Genomic DNA, 18409 nt, shown 5'->3' with positions numbered 1-18409 from the left:
GACCTTTTTTTTTTTTTTTAAGAAAAGGAAGGCCTGGAAATATATTAAAATGGAAAAACCAATTTAATATGACATTTTTTAAGAAGAGGATTGAATGTGGAAACAAAGCTTCTGAGCCCCTGAGTTTGAATGAGGCTTCAGAAAGTTTCTATGAATGGCTAAACAAGAATGAACTCTACAGTAAACTTGAGAAGAAAAAAAGAATCTCAGAGATTATCATGTTAAAATCTCAATTTCTTTTCAGGTTATTATGACAACACAATATTTCATAGGGTTGTACCTGGTTTTATAATCCAAGGAGGAGATCCTACTGGTACTGGAACTGGCGGAGAATCTATCTATGGAGCTCCTTTCAAGGTGAGCTTTGATTTATATGTTTTGGTTAGTATTTTTTAGATTTAAAGCATCATTTATCTAGTCCTTCCTCAGTATGAGGTGTAAAGGCCTCTATCATTGTTCTATGCTTACTTTTCTCATCTTCAGGTTCTTCTTAACCAGGATTCTCTGAAATTATCTCTTTCTTTACTTCTTACAATATAACAATATCCCCTTACACATATATACCACCATTTGCTCAACCATTCCCTATTTGATTGGCATCCCCTTATATTCTTTTATTTCTTTTTTTTTTTTTTACCTTAGTAGAATCAGGAAATTTGTTTTGCTTATAGTTACTCCATCTTTGATATTATATTATCCTCTACTTTGGTTTCTCTGTTTCCTTGTTGTTAGTGTGTTTCTACTTCAAATTGTGTATGCTAGTGTTTGTGTTTTCAACCTTCCTTTGTTCATTTTAAATAAGAGTGGTGTCTATTATCCATCTGATGCCTATTATCGCTACTCCTTTCATATTATGTAATGTTCTCAAGGAACCCAAGTATGAGAATTAGCAAGTATCATTCCCTTTTCTGCCCTTCTGTACTGGGATATTTTACTCTCTTTCTATATCTCCTCAGTAAAGTTTTAGAACAGAACCAGTCCATCTTGAAGTCATCTCTTTTTCTTATTTAATTTGATTAATTTGCCTTTCTTGGTTCTTCTGGTCTCTTGTATTTATATTTCAGAGTTCCTACTCTGATTTTCATTAGAAATGTTTTAAAATCTATTTTCGGTCCTCCATCCCCATTCTCTAGCTACTGTACCCCCTAACTCCTTGGATTAGATTTGGTTTAGGAGGGGAAGTTATTTTTGGTTATCTTTTCCAAAAAGGCAAAAGCCTAGAAATGTTCTAAGTTCTCTTCTCATTCATTTGTAATTTCTTAAAATATAGTATACAGACTTTAAAATATCTATATGTATATATTAGAAAGTCCAAACACTATTAAATTATTTATCTTTGGCCTATTTTTAAAGTCAGTTGTTTCTTTAATCAGATATCTTATATTTTCTTTTATTTTTTTCATTCTTTCATGTAATCAGGTTTTCTTTGGTCTGTTGTATTTTTCATGACGTATATTACTTGGATAAGATTTAGCACTTTCTCTTATAAGCTACTTTTTGTTGTTCAGTTTTTAATCGTGTCCAACTCTTCATGATCCCATGTAGTGGTTTGCTATTTCCTTCTCCAGCTCATTTTACAGATGAAGAACTGAGTCAAAACTGAGGGCCCCTCCACAAAAAATAAATAAATTAATTAAAAATTGATTTGCCCAGCATCACAGATAGTTTCTACAGCCAGATTTGAACTCTGTGAAGATCAGTCTTCGTGACTTCTGGCTTGGCACACTATCCAGTTGCCATACAGCTACCTCTATAAACTATTTACTCTCCTTCTAATTCTTTCCTCAGAAGCTTTCTCCTCTTAATTTTAAAATGTATTATTATTATTTTTTTTTACATCATTATATTTTCTCTCAGTCTCCCTCCCTTTGCCTCTCCCAGACAGCAATACTATATTGTAAATACATTTTTTAAAGCAAAAAAAAAAAAAAAAAAGAAAGAAAGGAAAATATCAGCATAACTGATCAATACATAGAAAAAAATCTGAAAATAATGTGTAATATGCAACATTTGTGAGCCTCCTACTTGTGCTTGCTTTGTCTACTTTTTGTAGCATCTTCTTTTAATTTTACATACATATATCTGGTTCTTTGTGTTGTCATTGTTTTTGTCGTTATCCTTATTTCTTTTCTTGCACTTATTTTACTTTTTATCATTTCATGTCTATCTTTCCATGTTTTTTAATTGATAATTTCACACATACACACATCATCATCATTATCATAGTTATGCCCAGAATTTCTCCTCTTCTCACAGAGCCATCTTATACAACAAATAATATTTCTTAAAGACAAAAAAAAAAAAGAGATAAAAAAAGAATATATTTTAAAAATTGAAAATGCTCAATGTATAATAACACTTGTGGACTCCCATCTTCATGAAGGGATAGGATATGTCTTATATCCACATTTGATCTTCTTTGATTTTTATAATTTTGTCACTTGATATTTTGATGTGTCATTTTGTTTTCAATTTACATTGCTGTAGTTGCTGTACATATTTTTTCTTGTCTTTTCTTGTTTTATTCTACATCAGTTCATATAGACCTTTCCTTCTCTGTTTATCACATTCATCATTTCTTGTGTATGTGTGGCAATTGGAGCTAAGTGATTTGCTTAGGGCCACACAGTTAGAGAAGGAAAGTATCTGAGGCTGGATTTAAATTTTTTTTTATTAAAGCTTTTTCTTTTCAAAACATATGCATTGATGATTTTTAACATTCACCCTTAAAAAACCTTGTATTCCAAATTTTTTTTTTCTCTTCTTCCTGCAATCCCTCCCCTAGAAGGGAAGAAATCCAACATTTGTTATACATGTGCAATTCTTTTATACATATTTCCACAAATATGTTGCACAAGAAAAATCATCAAAATAGAAAAAAATGAGAAAGAAAACCAAATACAAGCAAACAACAAAAAGAGTGAAAATGCTATGTTGTGATCCACACTCAATTCCCACAGCCCTCTCTTTGGGTTAGATGGCTCTCTTCATTACAAGACCATTGTAACTTGCATGAATCACCTCATTGTTGAAAAGAGCCATATCCATCAGAATTGATCATTGTATAATTTTGTTGTTACCACATACAATGAAATCCTGGTTCTGCTCACTTCTCTTAGCATCATTCATGTAAGTTTCTCCAGACTTCTTTGAAACCATCCTGCTGATCATTAGTTATAGAATAATAATATTCCATAACATTCACATATCATAACTTATTCAGCCATCCTCCAACTGATGGGGATCCACTCAGTTTCCAGTTTCTTGCCACTACAAAAAGGGCTGCCACAAACATGTTTACATATGTGGTTCCCTTTCCCTCCTTTATGATCTCTTTGGGATACAAACCCAGTAGAAATATGCATCATAGTTTTCAAGTAGTCTTATAATTCTTACATTGTCTCTCCTGAATCTGTTTTCCAGGTCAATTCTTCCTCCCCCCTCCCCCCCAATATAGCATTTTACATTTTCTTTATTTTTTTTTTTTTGTTTTTTGGGGGGTTTTGTTTGACTGATTCTTGAACTGTTAATGAATCATTCACTTCTATTTGTTCAATGCTGATTTTTAGTGAGTCATTTTCTTCAGTTAGCTTTTTTATCTTTTTGCATTTGACCAATTGAACTTTTAAGTCAGGTATTTTATTCATTAGATTACAAATTCTGTTTTTCATTTAATTGGTTTCTTTTTCAAATCTTTTTTATTAGGAGTTATTTGCTTTTTCCATTTCCTCAAGTCTATTTTGAAAGGATTTATATGTTTTTTCTTTTTTATTAAATCTATATTTTAAGGCATTTTCGTCATATAATTTCTGTGTTTCTTTTTCCAAACTCTCTTGCAAAGTTCTCATTTCCTTTTCCCATTTTTCTTCTAACTTTCTTTTAAGATCCTTTTTGAATTCTTTCAAGAGAGCTTTGTGAGATGATGACCAACTCATAACATTCTTTGTGACTTCATCTGGAGATGATTTGCTTTTAGGATCTTTGGGGTTTGAGGTCTGTTCTCTTTCTCCATAAAACCTGTCTATGGTCAGAGTTCTTTTTGCTCTTTTGATCATTTTTTTTTTATGCTTTTAGGAAAGGGGAGGTTGTTCCAAGCTTCCTCTATTGCCCCAGCAGCTTTACACTAGATGCTGGGTGGACATGGCCAAGTCCCACTATTCTGGGGTTCAGAGACTCACTATTTGTCTTTTGTATTTGCATTGGATGTCTCACAGCTAATCTACTGCTCCACTGGCTTGCAACCAGGACAGAGTAGTCAATGCTGCTGTATTTTTGCTAAGAGCTTCTGGGTAGATTCCTGATGCATCAATTCCACGTCACCCTGGGTCCCTGTGCTGCCCTTGACCACCTCCCCCTGTGCCTGATTGAAACAGATCTTTTCTGAAGTTCTTTCAAAATATCTTCTGCTGAAAATTTATTACATTCCAAATATTTATGGGTTCTGTCATTCCAAAACCAGCTCAGAGGCTTGATCTGATGTTGATCTCAGGGATGCCAAGAAGAGCTCAGATAAAGACCTGTCTACTCTTGGCTCCACCCTCTGAGAATTTAGGTTCTTCTCACTTCAGGGACCATGCTCTTAATATCTGTGCCATCTAGCTGACCCACATTTATCATTTCTTGTAGCACAGAATATTATTCCATAATATTCATATAGCATAACTTACTCAGCCATTCTCCAACTGATGGACATCTACTCAGTTTCCAGTTTCTTGCCACTACAAAAAGGGCTGCCACAAGTATTTTTTGCATATGTGGGTCCTTTTCCATTATTTATGATTTGCTTGTGATACAAACACAGTAGAGACATTGCTGAGTCAAAGGGTATGCACAGTTTAATAATTCTTTGGGCATAGTTTCATATTATTCTTCAGAATTGTTGGATCATTTCACAACTCCACTAACAAAGTGTTAGTGTCTCACTTTTCCCAAATCCCCTCCAACATTATCATTTCCTGTCATCTTAGCCAATCTGAGGAGTATCTCAGATACTATATGTAGTATATCAGATACTATATGTAGTAGTATCTCAGAGTTGTCTTAATTTGCATTTCTCTGATCACTAGTGATTTAGAACATTTTTTCATATGACAAGAAATAGTTTTAATTTCTTAATCTAAAAATTGTCCGTTCATATCCTTTGACCATTTGTCAATTGGAGAATGGTTTGAATTCTTATAAATTTGAGTCAATTCTGTACATATTAGAAATGAGGGCTTTATCAGAACCCTTGGATGCAAAATATTTTTCCCAGTTTACTGCTTCCCTTCTAATCTTGTCTATATTGGTTTTGTTTGTATAAATTTTTTTAACTTAGGATAATCAAAATTACCCATTTTGCATTCCATAATGTACTCTAGCTCTCTTTGGCCATAAATGCCATCCTTCTCCACAGATTTGAGAGGTACACTATCCTTTGTTCTTCTGATTTCCTTTTAGTTTCACTCTTTGTCTAAATCATGAACTCATTTCAACTTTATCTTGGTAAAGAGTGTTAGGTATGGGTTAGGGCCTAGTTTCTTCCTTACTCATTTCCAGTTTTCCCAGCAATTTTCTTTAAATAATAAAATCTTATCCCAGAAGCTGGGATATTTGGGTTTATCAAACACTAGATTGCTATAGTCCTAGACTATTTTGTTTTGTGCACCTAACCTATTTTCCTGATCTACCATTCTATTTGTTAGCCAGTATCAAATGAGTTTTGATGACTCCTGTTTTATAATATAGTTTTAAGTCTGGTACAGCCAGGGCATTGAGTGAATTTTTTGCTCTTGTTTCTTCCTAATAGAAACCTTGAAGGTTGTATTTTAATCCATTCTCTGTTAACTTTGAGAGGCTACATGCTTGTTTCCCTGACTGGCACCGAATTTGGTCTTTTTCCTCTTTTCTATTGCCTTTTGGCTAATTGTGGGTGTGGGTGAGTATGTGTAGGTGTGGATGTGGGTGTGTGTATCTTACTCCTCATCATGTGCTTTATGATTCAGTGATTGGCCTCCTTGCTGTTCTTCTACCCAAAACTCTCTTATCTTCAGATTCTGGACATTTTTGCTGGCTATTATCTATGTCTGGAATTCTTTCTCTTCACTTTCACCACCTTGCTTCCTTCAAATCCCACTGAAAATTCCACATTCTATAAGAAACCTCTTTTCATTATTTCTTACTTATCCTATCAATAGCTTATTTGTACATACTTATATGACATATAAGGTGTTAAATGAATATTAATTGATAAACTATCTGGCCTTTAAAGTAGGTGTTTACAAAGTCCAGAGGCAAAAAGAGGTAATCCCTTTTTCTTTTTAACTTCAAGTCTCTTAGTGTATACTTTGCTTTGATTCTTCACAGCTTTCAACCTCAGGAATCCCTCTGATCTCATGTAATATATACCATGCTTAGATTTGTTTCAGTCTCAGATACAAGCCACTTTTAGCTTTTATAATGATGCTTAGGCTACTGGAGAAACAAATATTCCATTTGTAATATTGTTGCTATGGAATTAACTATTACCTTGTAACTTTTTGTTCATCAAAATGTTTTCTTTGAACCAATTAATGATGTAAGGTAGGCTAGACAAAGCAGCCATTTACTCAGAATTTCATAAATGGCAACACTTAAACTGACAAAGCTTTTCTATTCCTTTCACAGGCCAATTATTTGATTCTTTGAAGTTAGATAGTACAGGTGTACAAAGTATAAGATGATAATAGAAAATGATGACTGTATCATTCAAAAATGAAGAATATCAATTGCAGTGAAATCTTGCTTCATTTGATCTCTGACTAAAGAAAAATGGAAAGGTTTTGGGACATTTAGGAAATTTTTTTTCAACAGTTTTAAGCTGTAAAGTGCATATATTTTACACTGCTAATTTTGTGCAACAGTGTACCATAGCACAGAATACATGTCAAAAAAAAAAAAAAAAAGATTCAATAAGAAAAATAAAGCCTATGACAGGAATAAAATTCCCAAATTTAAAGGACTTGCTCTAGGAAGCATCTTCGCAGGATTCCTACTAACATCAAACATCCCTCCAACCACAATAATTCCTATAACCATACCCACCCTTACAAAACTCTCCACCCTAATCATAACTGTACTAGGAATCTTAATTGCCACAGAACTCAATCTATTTCAGTCTGAAAGGGGAAAAAATGATTAGGAATAGACTAGTGATTTTTTTTTAAAGCTATTAGCATAAATCTAAAAGAAAAAAGAATTGATGGTGTGAACTTTTATTTATGGTAATGAGAATGTATGAGTCAATTAAAAGTTTATTTTGTTCTATATTCCCATAGTTCTCCTTTGAATGAGGAAGGATCCTTTTTTTTTTAATTCAATATGGATCAATAACTGAACTAGGGCCTTAAGGACCTCCATTCTTCACAAGCCAAATGATTTTGTAAAGAGCATTTATTCTCATTCTGTCTATAAAAGAAGGTTATACAAATATTGTTGTACTTTTATTACCTACCTAAGAGGATAATGTGAGGATGAAAAAAGATAATATGCAAAATGTTAAATGAAGGTAGCTATTAATGCTGTGTAAAGGACTGTAGAAATGTGAGGAACATTATTGGTGTTCTCAAGTACAGTTTTCTTTCTTAAGCTGTTAGACATTCACTTTTTAGATCTTTTAAACCATTTAAATTTTGCCATAGTTTCTAGTAAAGATCTTAAAAATGTGGAATAGAAACAACAAAGCTTCACACTTCTCTGAAACATTTACAGAAGGGAATATTCCTTTGTTCTTCTGGCATGAATTAGTGTAACACATCAACATGACAAATCTTATAGGTATCATATTTAATTTTTTAGTTTACTATTTACAGGTGACTTTATTTTGTCACACAATAAAAATGATAATGGCTTGTGTGATATTTGATTTGTATTTCAAATAGTTATGGATTTGAAAATATGGATTGAGAATTTAAAAATTTTTTTAAAAGGAATTTTCCTTTGAAGAAGTACTTGCTATTAATGAATCTTAGCCTCTACTCTTGCCCCCAGGGGGGAAAAAAAAGGTAAATTCCATAAGGGGCTTTTTTATTTTTGTCTTTCTAGCCCTTCTGAATGTTGTACTACTTAACACTTTTTTGTATATACCATTTAACTCTTTTGTTCAATTGAATTTGAGTGAATTCCCTATAAATTATAGGTTAATGAAATAAATGGAATCTTTAATATCTTATATAGAGAAAAAAGATTCATTTTTAGGCACTGAGCCATCTTGGACATTGGCAGATGAAATCATACCACATGTATAGAAATGTTTAAAGAGTTGCTATATGTGCATTTAAAAAAATAAGCCAATGCTCATTTGCCACTATAAATGGAGGAGAAAAGAAGGGGAGGCAGTTTTTTGGGTTCCCAAAGAATAATGGAGTTGGAATGGGATTGGGTGAAAATAAATGTTGTACTTACTTGGATGACAGAATGATTTGGTAAATGTATTCAGATACCCATGCACTCTCCACAGATCTATGAGCATCCCCAGTATATAACATGATGATATGATGATATTGGTTAGGTTCCCTAAAATTATATTGACCTGTGTGTATTTGTGAGAGGACTGATTCTAAAGGGTTAGATCCTTCTTGCTTGGCAAACTCCTTTGCATGGATCGTTAATACTATCCTCTCTCATCTTCTACAGCACATTAGTCCCGCCATCTTGTCTCTATTCTTCCTCCAATTTTCTCTTTCTCTCTTTTTTTTTTTTGTATTAATTTTATAATTATAATTTTTTTGACAGTACATATGCATGGGTAATTTTTTTTTACAACATTATCCCTTGTATTCACTTTTTCAAATTTTCCCCTCCCTCCTTCTACTCCCTCCCCTAGATGACAGGCAATCCCATATATGTTAAATGTGTTACAGTATATCCTAGATACAATATATGTGTGAAATCTGTAAATTCCATTGACTCCTGATAAACTAAAAATATAAAATCTCCATTTGGCATTTAAAGTCATCCTGGTCCCTTCCTACCTTTCCAAGATGTATTGTTACTGATGATAAGTAAATTCAGACTTTTGTTAAACTTGAAAATCAGTTCAATATAATATAAAAAGAAATAAAGAAAGAAAAAATTTTAATAGAAAATAAAATGTGTAGGATCCTGCCTATTGACTAAACTGAGCTTACACACTTAACCTTTTTTTTTTTTTTTTTTTTTAATGATACAGGATGAAAAGGAGGAGTCTGCCAGCTAAGTGAACATTGACTCAACTGAGCTTACACACTTAACCTTTTCTTTTTTTTCTACAGGATGAATTTCACTCACGATTGCGGTTTAATCGGAGGGGACTGGTTGCCATGGCAAATGCTGGACCTCATGATAATGGCAGTCAGTTTTTCTTTACCTTGGGTCGTGCAGATGAACTTAACAATAAACATACCATTTTTGGAAAGGTTAGTGTTCAGTTCTCAATTTCTAAGATTCACTTGTTTCTTATAAACTTTTTGATTTCTCAACATTTGTAAATTGGTTCTTGTTTTTTTTTTTTTTTTTTTTAATTCATTTTTTTTCCCCCAGTGTTTAGCAAATGGTCATGTTCAGTATGAATTCTAATGGCTGTTCAATTCATTTGGCTAAACAGAAATTTCATTGTAGCAAGTGAAATTGATAAGTGATGGTGATCAGAACTTTTGCTTCTAAAAGAGTTGGCGTTCAAAATTTTTTTTAAACAACTGTAGTTATATACTACTTATGATATAATTTAATCTGTTTTCCTACATTAATTTTTAATAATGAAATTATAGTCTCAACTAAAATCCCAATGTCTTCAGGATACCTCTCCTAACCCTTCTAAATTGTAGTGTTTTCACTGCTAATTTTTTTTTTTTCTCATTTATCCTTATACATGGGTTCTATGTACATGTTTATTGTCTCACTTATTAGATTATATGCTTCTTGGAAACTGGATTATCTTTTGCCTCTTTTTGTATCCCTAGCATTTAGCATACTGTCTGGCACATAGTAGGTATTTAATAGAATTGACTATTTATAATTAATTTTACTTATAGCATTATTAATGTTTAAAATGAAAGGAATTTATTTAAATTTTTTCAGATTTTCTTTTCAACATGTTTGGATTCTGCTCCAAAAATTTTTTTATTTGGCATTTATTAATGTATATTCTTTGACTGAGTTTTCAGTAAACTTTTATTTGAATATAGTCTCTGAATTATCCTATTTTACTGCAAGAAATTAAAACAAAACAAAAGAGTAAACCTAGCATTTTAGATCTATAAGTCTGTAGCTCCCTCTGCTGGTTTATTTTCCATTTACCCATCCTTTGATTAAAGCTTGAATTTATCATCCTAGTGGAGGAAAACCATATAAAGATAATTTAAATTTAAATTAGAAACCCAAGATAAATGTGAATTTTTTTTTTAAACTTAAGAGCATGAACATTTAAAGTTATTAGCTCTAATCAGTACTGCTGGGAGAAAATAAGCAAATCTCTTGCTTTGACCATTCTGCTGAAGAAGGACATGGAATTACAGGTTTGATTTTTTTTTTTTTCCCCCTTCCTTTTTAAAATACCAATGACTTATTAATCCTGTTGGAATATTTGGGATTTTAGGAATAAACATGAGGCCAATGCTATATACTTGAACATCTTGTATTCACTTTAATAAATTGAATTCTTTAAATCTGCTTTGTGGCACAGATTCTTCTCAGATTCTTAAGCATACGTTTTTTGGTAAGTTTTGAAAAATATTCTGCCAGTCAGGAAACATTTATTAAGTGCCTACTATGTGTCAGGTACAATGTTAAACAGCAGGATATAAATTGAAACAAGGACAGTTTCTGTTCTCAAAATTTTTGTAGTCTAATGGGAGTTGGGTGAGGGGGAATAATGCAGAAAAGAAAGACAAGGAACTGAAGAAAGAGTTACTTAGTATGGGGATATAGTGGGAAAGTCAGATTTACAATAAGTACTGTTTGAGTAGGAAAGGAAGAAATGTCTGAGATGTCTTTGCTTCTCTGAGTTAGTTAGAAGTTCATGTTGAAGACATTATTTCTATTGCTAATGAAAACTAAGATTTAGTAATTTAGTTTTCTTTAAGGCTTATTAACTATTCCATTTTATATATTTCTTCTTTTGAGGAAATATTAGATATGCATATATTCCAGTGTACTAATATTAAATATGTCCTTTTATTTAAAATTTTTGAAAAAAAACCTTATTCATTATTAAGAATGTTAACCTCTTTTAAACATTTTCATTTGATAGGTAACAGGAGACACAGTATACAATATGCTAAGATTGACAGAAGTGGACATTAATGAAGAAGAAAGGCCACTTAATCCACATAAAATAAGAAGTTCTGAGGTGGGTATTCAGGATATTCTTGATGAAGCTTGGAGCTTGAATAAATTATTATCAATTCTTGGAAAACTGTGGTTGAAGTAATAGATATATGTGTGTGGTGTGTGTGTGTGTGTGTGTGTGTGTGTGTGTGTGTGTGTGTGTGTATACATACACATACAAATATTGAACTTGACAACTCAATTAGTTTTTCCATGTTCTCATAACAATTTTCTTTTGGGGGTACAGCCTGCCTGACATGGTGTAGACTTTTATCACTTTCTTCTCTCATCATGGGGGTAGAGCATTCTTACTATTCATTTGTCATTCCATGTACTTGTCACATGGTCAGCCCATTTTTCTCTTTCTGTTATAATCTTTCATAATGATTTTTTTTTTTATTCCTTTCTAACACTGGTTACATTTTTCTCACACTTACTGTGTGCCTCACCACTACCCTCTGTGTAATACTCATCTTAAGTTCTTCAGAGGTAATGGGTTTACCACGTCTTGTTTACATGTGGCAACATATACACAGCAGAACACAAAATGAGGATTGTGTGTGAAATAATAAATCTGTCTTGTGCAATTTGCTTTAGAAAAAGTATAATAAATTCTACACATTGCTTTAAAAACTGTCCTGCTAACTTGTGCTTCCTTTTGAATTTGTTTCTGTTTTCTTCTGTGGATTTAAAGAAATGTTTCAATGGTTTTCCCTCTTGCTTTTTTGAATCACTATTGCTAACTTTTCCTGCTAATACACATTTATTCTATTAACTAAGAGAAAGAATGGGGAAAGAAAAAAGAAAAACTTGATAACAAATTAGTATAGACAAGCAAAAGAAATCCGCATAAATACTTTTATGTGACCTATGGAAAGTGTGAAATATTTGAGAAGTCTAAATCAGCTTACTTTGTTCAATCCTACTCAGATTACTGCTGTCATTGCTCTAATTATTCGTGAGTCTACATAAAAGTGAAATAAGTGATTTAAAGAGATATAAGACACTTTGCTGGATAATGAAAATATATACACTAGGAAAAAACAAATTATTAAATAAAGTCATTATATGGAAATATTTTTAAATAAATAATGTTTTGAATATTTTCCTAGGTTTTATTTAATCCTTTTGATGACATCATACCAAGAGACAATAAGAAGCCAAAGAAAGACAAATCAGAAGATGAAGTAAAGAAATTAACAACTAAAGGCACAAAGTAATATAAGAATTTTGTCCAAATGTGAAAAGTAGCACTTATTCATCAACTTTGTTAATATGCTGTAGTTGTTGGAAGACATTAAAAGAATTTGAAAGCTTGAATTATAGAATTTTTAAAAATGCTTTCAAATTTGTAGTTAAAGCACAAATTTATAAAGTTGCCTAATAGATGTTCTTAAAATTTGCTTTAGTGAGTAGGCGATAAAAATTTATGGCTTATGACAAGTTGTATATAAAAGGATTCAGGCAGTTGATTAAAAATAATTTTTGTTTTTAATCAGTTTCAAAATTTCTTACATAGTGCTGGAACATATTAATAAGGATCAAATTATTAAAATGACCCCTAATGCAAGGCCATTTTTTACCTACTTTGGAATTTAATTTATTTCTTTGCTTCATTCTTGTTAGTGTTATTTGTATGAAATATCACCATCATTGACCATTGGATTGATTTTTCAATTTTTATAAGTATTTTTTTCTTACAATAAACTAGAGAAGTTTTTTAAGGTAGGAGATGAAAAACTAACCTTAAAGCAGGAAGAACTGGATTTAAATCCAGATTGGGACAATTCACTTTATTTCTCATTGCCAAAGTAAAATACATACTATTACAAAGAAAACCAATTAGAGTGAAATAAGGATGTAATTTTTTTTCCCCATCCTAGTTCATAATACTCCTGAACTCTATCCAGAAATTTCTTCAGAGGCTGGAGACCACAGGTTTATGAAACTCTGAGTGAATTCAGCCCTTTCATTTCACAAATGAGTGAACTGGGGGCTAGAGTAAAGTGAGTTGTTTCAAGTTAGAAAGCCAGTAAGACGTAAAGTTAATAATGAAACCTATATCTTTTGATTTTTCCAGTGTTTATTTCATTAAATCTCATTACTTCTAATTTTAAGTTGAGGAATTAAGAAGATTATGACGATTTGCCCAATTTCCTCCAATAACACCATTTTTTGCATGGCATAGTTGTTTGCATATAATTTTTACATAGCAGATATTAATGAGTAAAACAGATTATTTTGGTAGATGATGCTTTGTTTTATCTTTTCAGGGTTTTTAGAGCACACATTTGCAAGATTTTCAGTAATTTCAATTATATTGACAATCATTGACAAATTCAGAGATTGTTAACTCTCTTGGAGAGATGATTATGTCAAAATATCTGAATATGTAGATTTTAGGATAAAATTTGGTTTTATTTTTGCAAATTGAACTGTTTGCTTGAGAATATCTGTTCTCTGTGGCAAAAGTATTCTTTTTTTTTTTAATTTAGGAAGTACTTAATTTTAATTAATTTTTAATTTAGGAAGTACTTTAATTTAGGAAGTACTTTTTAATTTAGGAAGTAATTTAGGAAGCAAACTCAAATAATAGAACATTTCATCAAAATAAAGCATAACTTGTTTTTGTTAAATAGCAAGTACTCATTTGTTTTTGAAAATTTAAGCATGTTTTTTGGAAATGAAAATACTTTTAAATACTGTTTTATGAATCTTTTTCTTTCACTAGAAATTTTAGTTTACTTTCATTTGGAGAAGAAGCTGAAGAGGAAGAAGAAGAAGTAAACCGAGTTAGTCAGGTGAAATTGCAATTTGTTTTTTCTTTTGATTCATAAGATTTCTATTGGTACCTTTTGGAAAATAGTCTCACTTTTCTTTTTTCTTTTCTATCTAGTGGAATTTCTTAAAGTTAGACTTCTTGGATAGATAGTATTGATTTGTTTTCATAAGATTTCTACATTCTACTCTTGCATTATCCTAGTATTTTTGTAATAGAAGCTTTAAAATAGTAAAGTAACATTTTAAATAAATTTCAAATTCTTTCAGAATTTTAACTTTAGCTAATTTAAAATGGCAATAATTTGTTCCTTTACTTGATTGTTTTTTCTTTTATCAGTCACAACATAGAACTTTTGTATCTTATGTATTTGGATGTTCTCTCATTGAACATATGGCAGAGCCTTTCTTTATAAACTTTTGAACTTTTAGGAAGTTTCTAGAAAATGTCTACCTTGATTTTGTCTCTTAACCCAGTCTTACTAATTTAAAATTCCATCTTTATTTAAATAATTGGTACTGATGTTTAAATTTTTATGAGTACCATTTATCATTTCTCCTTTTTACCATTAAAGATATCATCCATATTTGTCAGCGTGTTCCATTTACTTCTCTCTCAGCAGATAATATTGCCCCTACTTTTCTGAGAAAATCCACATCATTTCTCTTCTGCTCTTCTTAAAACTTCTTTCCTAATTGTCTTCTCCTTTGTTCTAGGCTTAGGAAAATGTGACTCTTCTTGCAAAGTCTTAGACCTCTCCTTATCCTCTCAATCTAATTGGTCCTATGTCTCTCCTTTGAGAAGCAGGCCTCTTTATTAATGAATCCTTTCCTATCTTTTTCATTTTTCAGTCTCTATTTACTTGTTCTATCTATACTCAGATTTCCCAATCCTTTAAAGAATTTTCCCTTGAGTCTATTGTGTTTTTATTCTCTCTTTTCATTTGTTTTCGTTGTTTGGAGAATCTTAGATTTCAACCTGGAAACAAACTTGGAGAGTTATCTATTCCAATCTCATCATTTTACTGATGAGGAAATTGAGGGCTAAGTGTGTGCCTTGGCCAGAATCACATAAGGCAGTGAGTGGTGAAGCTATGATTTGAACTCTAAATTCACTTCTCATTATCTGTTAAACTCAAAATCTTCACAACTGCTTCTGCTTCCTTAATCTCTATTTTAAAATTATCTCTTAAGATCTTGCTTCCAGTTCTGAAATTGTTCTCTCAAAGATCATCAGCTAGTGCTTTATGGCTAAATTCAGTGAGCTTCCCTTAATCTTTATTCGTCTTGATTTTCCTGCAATTTCTTGCTATTAACCACCTTCTCCTATGTACTTTTGTCATCTTATGACACTGTTCTTTTCTGGTTCTCCTTCCTATCTGACTGCTTAATCACTTAATTCCTTAATTCTGGGTATCCCTGAGGACTTTTCTCTGGCCTCTTTCTTCTCTTTCTTAATGATCTCATCTGCTTCCAGATACTCCTGATCATCCATGATATGGTGCTCATTACTATACTCTGAGAAGGGATGTTCTGTAGGGCTCTGTCTTTGTCTCTTGTTTTTTCTTCCTTGATTGCAAGTGAATATTCCTAGAGACTCCATGAAGTTCTTGAATAATGCTGAATTTCTTTAGGCAAATCCTTGGCCACTTAAAAGAAACTGACCTACCACTCAAAGCTTATATCTCAGATTATGACATGAATTAGTCTATCAGTACATTGATCTTAGAAAAGATAATAGATTTCTAACCTGAATGCTTGTAGTAGTTCCCATGAAATTTTAAAAGGTCTTTTTTTTTTTTTTTTTTTTTTTTTTTTTTTTTTTTAATGATCACTAAGGTTTGTCCAGGACTAAATGTATGATCCAATGATCTAAATATGCTAAGATCACTTGTGAAAGCATAAAAAGGTGGTAACTGATATAGACGTATTAGTGTAGGGGGTACATGTACTAATGGAATTTTTTTTTTTAAGTATTAAGAAATAATACCTTTTTTTCAAATAATTGTAAAATAAAGTTTATTGTAAAGTTTTTATTTATTTATTTATTAACTCAATAAAACACCTAGAATTTATCTTCACAAAGAATTTAAATTCCACATGTAAAATTAATATCACTTATCTGGTATTGATTAAGTACCTAATATATGCCAAGCATTGTATACTAAGACAACTATATTAACTGCTACCCTTTTCTACTGCTGACATATCTCTTTATTTATTTATCTTTTTCTGTGTTCAAAGTCAGTCTAGTGGGTTGCTCTGGATTATTCTCAGTTAATTACCAAAATTGCCAAAACTTTCCTAAAGTAAAATGAGGAAATTTTTTTTCCCCTTCCATGAAATAATTTCCGTTCTCGATCTTTAACCAAAAATGTTACTCTTAGACAAAATCATGCAAGCTCAGATAATTTAGACATAGCAATAAATATTTAAACAAAATATTGAAGTCTGTGTCACCTCCTTCTCTGTCTTCTGTTCCTTCCTTCCAGCCATTCTTAGTGGGATTTCTGAGGATGGAGAAGAATGAGATTAAATTCTGGGTGAAAATTTCCCCAGCATTGTGCTCTGGGAAAAACAGAATGAAGATAGGAATCATTGACTGGATTTCATCATTCTTGTTTCTGCTGATTAGAGGGCACAGTTTTGAGAATGCTTCCAGAGTTGTGAGGCCAGGGAACCCAGGAGTTAGCATACATCTTCCTAACTCTAGGTTGATGTTTTGGGGTTGTAGATGCCTTCAGAAATCCCAAGGAAAGTCTTTCCCTAATGGGTACTGCTTCAGTACAGTATTAGGTGTGCTGGCCAGAGTTTTTTTGTTTTTTTGTTTTTTGTTTTTTTTTTTTTTTTTTTGGCTGAGGCAATTGGAGTCAGAGTCCCACAGCTAGGAAGTGTTAAGTGTCTGAGGCCAGATTTGAACTCACGTCCTCCTGACTTCAGGGCTGGTGCTAGCCAGAGCATCTTTAAAAAGAATTGATAATGTGGAGGCAGAAGATTGCTACAAAGGAGTGAGAATCCAAGTTTAAACTATTTATTTATCCAAAGAAGTTGTCAGAAAGGACTGCATTTATTTGCATTTATAGGCTCTGTTATATTTATTTAAGAATAAGTCTTATTATTTTAGAGATGTGGGGGGAGATCAGGAAAAGTTTCATTTAGAAAATGGTACCTGAATTGCATCTTTAAAGAGGGTATTCTTTAATTCAGAGATCATGGGGTATGAGCATTGCAAAAGCATAGTGAAAGAGGGAGCATGCCATGCATGAAGAATAGTGAAGAGTCCAATTTGCCTGCATCATAGAATGTAGAAAGGGGAAACAGTCTATAATGAGTGGAAAAGATTAGAGCCAGATTATAAATAGCTTTCAAATCCAGAAGAGTTATCCCAGAGATGTTCAAGGTCATCCACCTAAGTAAGTGACAGAACTAGTATTTGAAATCAGGTCTTTTTGGATAACAAGTCCATCACTATTGGCACCATGCCATACTATACTTTCGGTGGTAAACTTTGCCTCTATATTCATAATAAAATATTTTTTTTAATGTTATTTTACAGAGCATGAAGGGAAAAAGCAAAAGTAGTCATGATTTGCTCAAGGATGATCCACATCTCAGTTCAGTTCCAGTTGTTGAAAGGTTAGCTATCACATTAGTGCAATCTCAAGTTCATGGATATTTTGGTGTTAGATTTTTTAGGGGTGGGGATGGATGGGATATTGTTGTTCAAAGTATTTAAATTCCCTTTTTCTCTTAAGTGCATGAAATTTCAAATGTAGTTTTCTCCACTTCTCAGCAAATATGACAGTTCATCAAACTAAGTTTTAATTTTAAAGCTTTGTAGGTTGAAAATTTTTTTGTTATTTGGAATTTTCATTAAAAAAATTAATATTTAGTTTAAATCTGTTTTGCCATAGTGGTAATATACTTGGACAAAATTTTTCATAGAAATAGTTTCATTTATATTAGTGTTTTCACTGAAGTATAAAACTTGAATTTCTTTTCTAAAAACAAGCAGTCATGTTTTGGTCTAAAATGAATATTATATATATTTTTTGTTCTCTGGAGTCTAATGGATTATAATAGTCTGTGTTGTTTCTTTTTTGGGGATAAAAGTTTTTGATTAGGTTCTCTGATTAGTTGCTACTTGATTAGTTGAATGATTATTCAGTCTTATTTTCTATGAATAGAATTATTTTGTCAAGTTCTTCTCACATTTTATTTTGGTGATTCCATTAAATATAGTCTGCCTTACTAGATACTATGCATTTATTCAGCCCATTCATTGGGTTGTGTGGTCCAAGAAGTTGTG

At 31.9% G+C, this 18409-nt stretch overlaps 1 protein-coding gene across 2 annotated transcripts in view; it reads left to right on the top strand.

Annotated features, from left to right (window-relative positions):
* Positions 1-18409, top strand: part of CWC27 (CWC27 spliceosome associated cyclophilin) — a 286252-nt gene that overhangs the window by 26493 nt on the left and 241350 nt on the right. For both annotated transcript variants that reach the window (XM_074282412.1, XM_074282411.1), the window contains exons 3-8: positions 245-357; positions 9270-9413; positions 11246-11344; positions 12435-12538; positions 14054-14123; positions 17657-17736. In XM_074282412.1, coding sequence (XP_074138513.1) covers positions 245-357; positions 9270-9413; positions 11246-11344; positions 12435-12538; positions 14054-14123; positions 17657-17736 — 610 coding nt within the window. The remainder of the gene's footprint in view (positions 1-244; positions 358-9269; positions 9414-11245; positions 11345-12434; positions 12539-14053; positions 14124-17656; positions 17737-18409) is intronic.

The sequence above is a fragment of the Sminthopsis crassicaudata genome, chromosome 1 (assembly GCF_048593235.1).
Source record: "Sminthopsis crassicaudata isolate SCR6 chromosome 1, ASM4859323v1, whole genome shotgun sequence".
Lineage (NCBI taxonomy): Eukaryota > Metazoa > Chordata > Mammalia > Dasyuromorphia > Dasyuridae > Sminthopsis > Sminthopsis crassicaudata.
This window is presented reverse-complemented; position numbering and strand designations above follow the sequence as displayed.